This window comes from Morone saxatilis, unplaced genomic scaffold (genome assembly GCF_004916995.1).
Source record: "Morone saxatilis isolate NCDOM2014 unplaced genomic scaffold, NCSU_SB_2.0 Contig15, whole genome shotgun sequence".
Taxonomy (NCBI): domain Eukaryota; kingdom Metazoa; phylum Chordata; class Actinopteri; family Moronidae; genus Morone; species Morone saxatilis.
Genome location: NW_023339707.1, coordinates 20,497,749 through 20,508,940, shown reverse-complemented (window position 1 = coordinate 20,508,940; position 11,192 = coordinate 20,497,749). Strand labels below are relative to the sequence as shown.

At 39.6% G+C, this 11,192-nt stretch overlaps 1 protein-coding gene across 5 annotated transcripts in view; it reads left to right on the top strand.

Annotated features, from left to right (window-relative positions):
* LOC118324273 (rap1 GTPase-activating protein 1-like) overlaps positions 1-11,192 on the top strand; it is a 41,479-nt gene that overhangs the window by 24,929 nt on the left and 5,358 nt on the right. For 2 of the 5 annotated variants that reach the window (XM_035656526.1, XM_035656524.1), the window contains exons 4-18: positions 960-995; positions 2,070-2,117; positions 2,615-2,653; positions 2,790-2,981; positions 4,131-4,234; positions 4,655-4,733; positions 4,827-4,880; positions 5,184-5,267; positions 6,310-6,410; positions 6,580-6,709; positions 7,623-7,778; positions 7,857-7,928; positions 8,053-8,139; positions 8,253-8,393; positions 9,825-9,956. In XM_035656526.1, the coding sequence (XP_035512419.1) occupies positions 960-995; positions 2,070-2,117; positions 2,615-2,653; positions 2,790-2,981; positions 4,131-4,234; positions 4,655-4,733; positions 4,827-4,880; positions 5,184-5,267; positions 6,310-6,410; positions 6,580-6,709; positions 7,623-7,778; positions 7,857-7,928; positions 8,053-8,139; positions 8,253-8,393; positions 9,825-9,956 (1,455 nt within the window). The remainder of the gene's footprint in view (positions 1-959; positions 996-2,069; positions 2,118-2,614; positions 2,654-2,789; positions 2,982-4,130; positions 4,235-4,654; positions 4,734-4,826; positions 4,881-5,183; positions 5,268-6,309; positions 6,411-6,579; positions 6,710-7,622; positions 7,779-7,856; positions 7,929-8,052; positions 8,140-8,252; positions 8,394-9,824; positions 9,957-11,192) is intronic. The other 3 variants (XM_035656528.1, XM_035656527.1, XM_035656525.1) reach the window with 2 other exon arrangements.

Genomic DNA, 11,192 nt, shown 5'->3' with positions numbered 1-11,192 from the left:
GTTAACGAACTTTACGTCACCCACTGAACAGTTTTCCCTGAATGACAATGTTCAATATTTGGCAGAATTTTTTAAAGCAGGTAACCATAATGCTCTGTTTGGGGTCCTGGAAACACTCGGGCATCTTTAACAGCTCAGAACACACAGTTAACACTATTTTATCACCTTGAAATGTGTTAAATATTCCTGATTTTATGTCAGTTGTTGAGAAACATGAATTTGAGTCTTGTTTTTTGGTGTTTTACAGCTGGTTCATGAGGAGTCTAACAAAGAGTTAAACCTTGCTGTGGTCTCACTGACCCCAAAAATAAGTAACGTCCCTATTTAGAATGATACTGTATTTCTTGAATGTATTGACTTTTTGAAAAACAATAAAAGTAATATTTGTCCATGCATAATTATATATATAATTATATAATACATGAAATAATTCTTTATTTGGTGTTGTAACAATACTTTCTGGTCAATTTGTTATTTTGTTATCTTCATCAAATGTCCAAGGCAAGTTTGTGGCAAAGGGAAAGGTTACCACTTCAATAATTTTCTACATATTAGGTTTTAATAAGGTCAGAAGAAAAAAAAACCTTTAAAGGCAAAAACAAATACAATAGAACTGTTCCCGGCCTCATCGTACTTTGGAGCGAGCACCAGATGTCCAAGGGCACTGTCCACTGAATAGTAATGAAAGTGTTCCTGAAGGCATAGTGCAGGGATACAGCCATTAGTATCTGTCATAAACAGACACAGAACACAATAAGGAAGTAAGGTCAACAAAATACAAGGCTGAAAAATCAAATGACTTTATTTATCTGTCACTGGATGGTGTGTGATGGGCCTCCACATAATACATGCCGAGCATGGTTGAACTGTAACAACAGACTCACTGCTGTAGAAATAAATGAACCTCAGCACTCAACAAACAAACATTAAACATTTTAATCTCACTCTCCTCTCTCCAGACTACAGGTTTATTTGAAATGATTGAAAAGATGCAGGTAAGATGATGCATTGATCTTTTTTTATTTTGTTTCGGCTTCCTAAGCTGTACTCACAAAGCAACTAACCAGTCAGTGTATCTCTTCCTAATTCTGCGGCACTTTGGCCCTCTCCTTGGCTACAATTACTTCTTTACATTTTGCACATGAGAAGGATATTGAGTCTGTGGTTACAGAGGAGAGCCGTCAGAGCATTATGTGTGTGTCTCGGCGTATCTGTTAACATTCTGGTTGTAACGCTGGCTGGCAACGCTGTAAGCTTGTTATCTCACCTTTAGAAACTGTCTCCTTGTTTCTGAAACCTTTAGAAAGGGTGTTTATTTTGGGGCATTAAGATTTATGATGGAGTACATTTTGGTCATTGTTTTCAAAAATGAATTACAGTCATAATAGCTTTCACGTCTGGCAGTGTACGTTGGCATAACTGAATATTTTAAAAAGAAATATTCCTCTTTAGCAGGATGTGTGATGCAGGACTCTGTTTTTTCCTCAATATATTGATATGACGTATCATCTACCTTGGCACTAGGCACCATCACCTAGCCCTGATTTAGTATCATTGCATCTCTTTTTCTTCACCATTCCCATTCACTCTCTTTCACACATACACACCTCATGTCCAAAGGGTGTTTCAGTGTCACTTAGTTCAGCATCCCCTTAATCCCTGCGGTCTCATTACCACACTTCTTCTGTATGCTAACAGACTTTTCAGTCACTCCCAAATGCCTGCTCTTTAGCATCCGTTAATTTTCTATTTCGGTATCCGCTCGCTGTCATGTATCTCTTTCTCTATCTTTCCATCTGTCCCTCTTGAACTTTGCTGCGTTGCCTGCTGCATACCTCTTGGGATATCACTGTGCTGTTATGTAATGAGGTTGATAATTTACTCCCAGTTTGTTTTGTTGCAGTCATTTAGAACATGATTGTTACACTACTTTATGTGGAAGTCTAATCAACCACAAATGTATTTGTGTTGAATTTTTTTGAATGCAAAGGCAGCTGCTGTGTTGACAACTGAGCATGACCCTTCTCCCTCTCTCTCTGGTTTTCTTATCTCAACCTCTCCTCTCATAGGGGAACAGGATGGATGAGCAGAGATGCACCTTTCCTCCCCCACTCAAGGTACGATTCTCCACATAGAGACGGTATTATTCACGGGATGCAGTCATTGTCTCAACAACAGCTCCACCATATCTTTCTTTGCCAGACAGGCTGATTACTTCAGCATACTGTAGCACAGTTTTATTTATAATGCAGTTCAATGCAATGCTCTCAAGTCTTGCCATCAGTTTTTATCCAGACAGAGTTAGTTTGGATTCAGAATCATATCCTCTGATGCTTTGCTCTGCAGACAATAATGGTGAAATCGTAGTGACAAATAATTTTACAGGATATGATGTTGATGTAATAAAGTTTTTTAAACCATCAATGTGCCTAATAATGACAAAACTTTGATCAAGCATTGCATTGATTCCTAGTTGGTTACCAAACTGATTTTAATTACATAACAGTTATGCAATTACTCCGAAACAGTGTCTCTTGGGATTATAGAGTTGGACAGTGTGGTTATTTTTAATCTTTGATGAGGAAACAAAGCTATTTTTCCCTATTTTTTGCAGACTGAGGAGGACTACATTCCATACCCAAGTGTCCATGAGGTAGGATGATGATGTGCAGCAGTAGCACTTTTCACCATGTTTGTGTAATCAGTTTAATTTAATTCGTGTCCTGAAATAACTTTCACATTTACACCATTCTGTTTCTCAACCCTTGTTGTCTTGCATTTTGGGACAGGTGTTGGGCAGAAAAAGCCCCTTTCCTCTCATCCTCCTGCCACAGTTTGGGGGTTACTGGATTGAAGGAATGAACCATGAGCTGAGTGACACAGTGGACACGGAACAGCTGCAGCCTCTGTCCCCAAACACCCGCACCAAGCTGGAATGTAACACAACAGCTATAATCTACCGGAAGCACTTCCTGGGCAAGGTTATTATACATTTTTATTGTCATCTTGAAAAAGCACAAGCTAAACTGAAAAAAATACAATATTTGTGACAATGTAAGGAAGCTCAAAGATGATGAAGACACAAATATTAATATAAAAAAAAAAAAATAGAGGTAGGGTGATGCCAAAAATCCAATGCAAAATAATTTCTTAACACATTATAAGTCCAGAGACACTCGTTTGTTTTTATACTAAATTAATTTCTTCCAACTTCTTTCATGATGTTGTAAATTCTCTCTCTTGAATTTTAATGGTTTGAATTTTCCCTATTATTTTTTTCCAGTCATGGATGTATTGCCATGACTTTTGAAACCATCATTTATTTATAAGGCTCAAAGCAGAAATTATAGAGAGATTATATAAACATTTTTATATAAATATTTATAATTATAACACTGAATTTCTGTTGGCATTCGACCAAGTAATACAAACTGTGCTATATTAATTATAAGCAAAATTATATTGACCTTGTACGATTAATGCACTGCATCTGTATTTCCCATGAGTTTTCTCTCCAGAAACTAAATGCAGTAGTTGTGTTGTTCTGCAAATTTTCCCCCATTGCTGATTAGTTAAACATTTCCTAGATTTCTTTCCCATCTTATCTTAGCTTGTACATCTTCATCTTCATCATGCAATTAAATATGATAGTAACATCATGTTATTTAGCAATATAGTCAGTTCTACACTTTTTTTTAAACGGTATGTTCTACTTTCAAAGTGATATTACTCAAGTAATACTCACTAAGCCCTGCATTATAACAGCTTCCTTCCTGCTCAAATGTGTTACGCTTGTATAATATTTCACAATCAATTTCACTTCTTGCTCATTATAGTAATGAAACGACTAAGCAACAAGCAAATCCCAGTTGAGTAAAGCACTTACAGTGACCAGCCTCACTTTTTGGCACCTCATACACTGTTGCTAATGAAGATGCATTAGGCTTTGCCACCTGTTCTTACACACGATAATATGAACAAATTTGATCTGCTTGTAGTAAAAGAGCAAAAGTAGAAGAAAAGGTACTCAGTTTGGAACGATATGGGTAATGACTGGAGCACATGCACATGTCTCATGCACTCTGTTTATGACAGATACTAATGGCTGTATCCTTGCTCTGTGCCCTCAGGAACACTTTAATTACTATTCAGTGGACAGTGCCCTTGGACATCTGGTGTTCTCTCTAAAGTACGACGTGATTGGTGACCAGGAACATCTCCGTCTAATGCTCAGGTAATTTAATAATTATGCATTCATGGTGCACCATAATGTTGCTTAATTTACAGAGAAAATCTGATGTCTGATCAACAAGAAATAAATGCACATTGTTTTGTTCCTAAAATGCCCAGTGTTGACTGGATAAACACATCCTCCCAGCATGGGTGTTATCATAAGAGTCATAAAGCTGGAGAGAGTGTCAACAACACTGTCATTCCCACAGCAGAGTAACAGATGGACTATTTAGGCCAGCAAGTGGGTGGGGATGGATAGAGAGAGGGAGGGAGGGAGGGAGGGAGAGAGAGAGAAGGCAAAGAGAGACATGTGTGGGGAAGTTTGATGATGGTCCATACCGGATCATCTCTTTCTCATCTGATAAGTTCTGAGAAATGTTGCATCACATTATATGGCTTGATTGTTTTATGACTTCACCAGGAACAAGATGAAAACCTACCATGATGTGATCCCCATCTCCTGTCTGACAGAGTTTCCCAATGTGGTCCAAATGGCCAAGGTACGAAGAGCTTTTTTTATAATGCAGAGATTGATCTGCTGTGAGTGTCTAACCACATTCTGACATTTCTCTTTCTCTTTTTTTAAATCCAAGCTTGTCTGTGAAGAGGTCAACGTGGACCGCTTTTTTCCTGTCCTTTATCCAAAAGTAAGATCTGGTTTGGTTTGTATTGTTTGCAGCTGCTGTATATGCTTTTTCCAGGCCCACACATCAGATGATTTGAAGCATAGAGTTGCAATTTAGACCACTGAAGTCTCATGTTAGCTTCAGATCAACTTTTAAATCAATTTTTGCACAAGACGAGCATTGTGTATTTTGTTACGCATCACTAGGACACTGTCTTAATGGCCAGTATGAATAAGCAAAATCATGTTCATATGGTCACCTGACTTGTTTTAATAATTCTAAAACTGTGCACCTATCTTTTAATATATATATATTTTTTTACAGGCTTCAAGACTTATTGTCACCTTCGACGAACATGTGATAAGCAACAATTTCAAGTTTGGGGTTATTTATCAAAAGTTCGGACAGGTGAGCTATAAAGCCTGGTGTTGTAGAAGTGCATGCATCCTTTATATTCATTTTGTTCAGTCCATGAACAATGAGAATGTACAATACATTGCAATTTCTGATTTCCTCAAGGAAGCTGATTATCCCTCAGTCTCAATTATGGGCTTACAATCCAGCCCGGTCACTGCGGCTGTCTTTATCACTCCCTCTCATTTTCTGAGGCAATCACAGCCCTCTTGTTTACTATGTGGGGGGCAGAAGAGCTATTGAATGCTTTGCTGAGGGCACTTGTACCTTAGAATAGAGACCTCAGTGTGTTGAGATCTGCATCGTTGATCCCTTTAAGCCTGCAATAGTTTACATTGTTAAATACACTGTAAATGAGCTATGAGCCGTGTCAAAGAAGGCCCTCTGCTCACGCTTCAGGACATTTTCTATTCATGAGGGGTGCTAAGTGAAAGGCATGATGGTTAAGTAGGAATATTGCATATATAAAACAAAACAGAAATACTCAATAAGCTTCTACTCAGGCATTGTTTCTTTGTGTTTGTTTTGAGGCAGGCTTTTGTGTTCACATCACCACTCCACTTGCCGACAGTAGATAATGAACAGTCTATCACAGCTGATCGTTATTGCACAAGCTTTCCTAAAGCCCATTCTGTTATACCTACTGTTGTAATTGATTATAGCCATGTCTGTAATCTCAAATGGAAATGCATTGTGTTTGAATAAGAGTGCCAAACACACATTGAATGCACTTTCTTGCATCCACTTATTGACCCTAATGATCTGCTGAAGTAAAAGCCCACTTTACGTAAAATACTCATTGTGCCATTGCTGGCACTCTAGTGTGTAAATCTTACCTCTTGTTAACAGTTTTCATTTTGCCTCTCAGACATTGTCATAATATAGTCATAAGTGCCAATATTATTGGATGCTAACATTGTAATGACCAGTACACAGTATACTGTTCAAATCCTTCCCAGCACTTTTAACTTGTGGTTGCTGAAATCATTTTGTCCTCCAAGCCTTTATGTTTATGTGTTTTTTTTACTGGTTACAGACTTCAGAGGAAGAGCTGTTTGGCAACAGTGAAGAGAGTCCTGCCTTTGTAGAATTCCTGGAGTTTCTAGGAGAGAAGATTGAGCTGCACAACTTTAAAGGGTGAGGATCTAAGTGTGGTTTGAAGGCACTTAATATACTCAACCATACATTTCATAACAGGATGCCTACCACAATTTACATTATATCAGGCTAGCAACAGGATGGATGGTCATGCTACTGCAGTGATGGTGGGGAATATCTTGTTAGCCATGGTTCTGTGTGCTTGCAGTTTTCGTGGAGGGTTAGACGTGACTCACGGGCAGACTGGCACTGAATCAGTCTACTGCAACTACCGCAACAAAGAGGTCATGTTCCATGTGTCCACAAAGCTGCCTTACACAGAGGGGGACACCCAGCAGGTACTGTAATACAATACCAGACTAACACACCTTTTATAATTCATTACAAGCAGTCAGACAGGTTCCCTCTGGGTATCGTAGTACCATATTTTGCATGTAGGTCCCAGTTGTGCGAAACAACCGCAGTGCACATTTGCAAAAAAAGAGACAGAAGACACTAGAAGTAAACATGAATCACTTTAAATGTATGTTTTAGTGTCTGCATATATGAACGGCAGTCCTTCCTCACAGTGATATAAAGCTGAGATGCAGTGCCACATTGCTCATACAAACGTGTCTTCCTCCTTCTCTCTTTGACATATTCACATAAACACAGATTAATTAGTGCAGGCTCACACACCATTTGCTATCGTGGTTTGTGCAAACACAGATGAGGCAATGTCTACATGTTCAGTCTCCCCAGCAGTAAAACATAGGCTCCTTTGAGCCAGTCTGTAGTTATTCAGGTCTTCATCAGGGAAAACAGCACTCCCTGGTGGTTTTTCACAAATTCACATGCTTTCAATTGTGAGATGTGAAGAAAGAAGAATGAAGAATGAACACTTCTTTGTAATTATTTGTAATTTACATGGTTCCCAATACCTCATTTGCTAGCTTTGTGTTGTCTTTTTTGTTAAAAAAATGTTTCTTTGTAAAGTATTCTTTGAATTAGACTTTAGGCTTTATCAACAATTAGGGACTGCAGCAAAAGGGTCTCTTACTTATTGTCTTTCAAATTCAATTCCAACATTAAATATGTCCTGAAACATCATAGATTTTCTGCAACCTGCAGATAACAAATAACATTCTTACATATCATTCAATGCTTGGGATCAGTATCCTTTTATTTTACAGTAACTGTCTTGAGAGAACCATACTAGATTTACATATAAATTAATCTGTCATAAGTTGATATGTGGCTGGTGTGTTGCAGTTGCAGAGAAAGCGTCACATAGGGAACGACATTGTGGCCATCGTATTCCAAGAGGAGAACACTCCCTTTGTACCGGACATGATCGCCTCCAACTTTCTCCACGCCTACGTTGTGGTCCAAGTGGTCAACCCCTGCTCTGACAATGTTCTCTACAGGGTACCTTATTTCCCTCACGGTTGACTTTGTTCCTGTGATAAACACTACATTAAACCTCATCTTACTCTTAATTCGTAGGTGTCAGTGACAGCACGAGATGATGTACCTTTCTTTGGCCCGGCCCTCCCAAACCCAGCTGTCTTTAAAAAAGTACGTTTTTAAAAGTAACTTGTAGACCTGAACTACTGTTTCCTCTAGCCAGTGCACTTTCCTCCTGTTGGTCATCATTTAGTTTCTAATATGAGGGCTGGTCTCCTTGTTCTTCTCTTTCCAGGGCCCTGCATTCCATGAATTCCTTTTTACTAAGCTCATCAATGCAGAGTATGCCTGCTACAAAGCTGAGAAATTTGCCAAATTAGAGGTGAGTTGTTGAAAAGCATTTAGAACATTTCTGTCATTTTGCCAGAACCATGCAAAATATCCTTTGTTTCCCTTTCATTCATTTCCCTCTTTGTGTGTGTGTATGTGTTTGAGGAACGAACGCGGTCAGCCTTGTTAGAGACCCTTTATGAGGAGCTCCACTTGAACAGCCAGGCCATGATGGGTATTGGAGGAGAGGACGACAAACTGGAAAATGGGAGTGGAGGAGGAGGGGGATTCTTTGAGTCCTTCAAGGTAACTGGAGAGGCAGGAGCAGAAGCCGAGGCTTCAAACTGACAGCTTCCCTTGCTGCAACTCTCTGCTTCCAAAAAACAAAAAGAGTATGACAATAAGTAAAATAAATGTGCTACAACATGTTCTTTGTAGTGATTTAATTTCTATATTTTGCTTTTACTACCACAAAGATATGAGCACTGTTTTTTTTTACAAAAACTGAAATTGTAATTAAAGTTTAGATTTACCTTCATTAAAGAAGTAGTTTGACATTTTTGAAAATACAGTTATCTGCTTTCTTGCTGAGGGTTGGATGAGAAGATAGATACCACTCTCATGTGTGTCGGTAAATAGAAAGCTACAGCCAGCAGCAGGTTATCTTAGCTTAGCATAGAGACTGGAAATTGGGTAAGACAGTGGCTCAGAGCTTCAGACAGAACCCACATTGCTCCCCGAAAAAACCCCACAAATTGTCGTTTTTTACACTTTGGCTTTTGTATGGATGGAACAAATTACATAGCCAAATTACAAGCCAGCCAGCTATCTCCACCCCCTAGTTTCCAATCTTTATGCTAAGCTAAGCTAAGCTAAGCTGCAGATGGGTGTAGCTTCATATAGTGGACACATTTGAGAGTACTATTGATCTTCTTATCTAATGTTCATCATTGTTACTGACTGCTTTACTGCCATGAACAGTATAAAATTGGCATCAACAGTAGTTACAATAATAATTTTTTGTACCAGCTGTCATATTTTTCTCCTGTGGATGTAAAAAAGGGTGTCTCCTTTCTGGTAGTCTTTCAGGATTGTTCTTGTCTATATGCAAGTTGTGGGATGTAAGGGCTTTGTCAGTCTCCCTCAGTCTCTATCAGTCTGACTGAAGAGAAGCTCTGCTGCTCAGTCCTGCTGGAACACACCACTCTTTACTTTCCAGATTTTCTTCCCCTTGTTTCCTAGCTGTTTTGGCTGCTGTGCTCTGCATGCTCCAGTGTTTAGTCACTGGTCACTTATTGATATGATTCTGTCATCTCTGTATGTCATAATATCAAAGGGAACAGATAGATTTCTTTCACCATCAGATGCCTTTGCCTCTTCATTCTGCTCCACGCCTGCAAAGAGGTACACTGGGCTTTAAACTTCTCCTGGCTGTGTTTAAACTCAGTGTGGTCAGACATCTGTTCGCCCTTCTACTTCCCCTCTCTTCTCTTACCACCTATCTACACATAATGACTTATCTGAACCCCCCTCCGGGCACTAAAGCTTAGCAGTGTTCTCTGTCGCTTCCTTGTCTGTCAGGATTAGCATCAAGCCAGCTCTCTTTGCCTGTAGTGGTCAGTGTTCAGGAACAGCCCTGAGGCTCCTCTTGGCCTGTAATGCTGTACAGCGATGCTGAGGGGTCACAGGGGTCAGTGCCATCTGAATGTATTTCCTCCTCCTCGTCTCTCTTTGTAGCGGGTGATCCGCAGCAGGAGCCAGTCTATGGATGCCACGGGTCTTACTTTCAAGAAGCCGCACACAGTCTCCACTAGCCTCAGCAGCAGCTTTAACCACGACCCCGCAGAGAGCCCCAAATTCCCAGGGATAGTAAGTACAGTGCCACTCCTCCTGGTCTTGAGTGAGGAGTCTCGCTTCTTCTGCCTCCCCCAGCAGTTCTACTAAAGTTTCTGCCCCCTCCTCCCTCACTTGCCTGCTGCACTAACTTCTCACGGAGAAGGGCTGCACGCTCGGTCGAGTGGAGCATTTACGCCTGGGTCTTAAACTTGGCTCTCACATTGCAACAGTCGCACATTGTCTGCCACCACAAAATGAAGTGATTCGACACTCATAGACTTGAATGCTTGTAGGACACAAGGCGAACTTCTCCCCTGGGTTAAAGCTGCTTCTGATACTTACTGTTTTTACCTGTGTTCCAATAATATGTAATCCACATGCATCTGCATTGTTCATAAGTCCTCACATGAATTCTAATAAATGTGGGTTGGTCCTGTGTGTGTGAGTGTGTGTGTGTGTTTGTGTGCTTGTGTGCATGCCAGCCAAAGCTTGTGGACTTTTTTGGGTGATCACACAGTATTTGTGATTATGATTTAGAACAAATGACTATTTCTGTCATCATGTAAAGACCTTGTATCTCCAAATGGCATTTTTTCCTTTTTTGAGTTTATATGATTGGTTCTGAAAACATTACAAAAAAGTGTTATGCAATAATTTTTCAACTCAGAGAGGAGCTTTTCACCCCTCAGTTAAAAATAAAACATATAACTCACTTAATTTGTAGTTACAAGGTCCTCACTTGACAGTCACTATGCATATACTGCTTGTCTGATATATATTATATACTGTATATTTTGGGGGACTGTGGTTATGGTATGTTTCAATGGAAATCCTCTGATTTGTATACAAGTGAAAATAATTTCTGCAAACAGCACACATTAATACTGTATTTCTACATCACATTTAAGATCGCCTTCAAAACTAAGTAACCACTAATATTAACCAACATGCTATACTAACGAATATAACTCTAGCTTGCTTTTGGCCCATAACCCTGTCTTGATGTGAAACCTAATGTGTAACATGCTGTATGTCCTCTCCTCTGCTGCTTTTATCTCTTCATCGTCTTTCTCACAGGCATATGGCGCACATAACTGGCTCATCTCTTCTCTCTCCCATTCAGCTGCCTGTGTTGCACCCATGGACCCAAAATGTCCCTCTATGTATTCACCAATTAACACGTGCTTTGTATTTTGTTTGAACAACCTAACTTACTGCATGGAATCTCATATATATTTGTATATATCTCATGTTTTCTCTCTCCCCCCC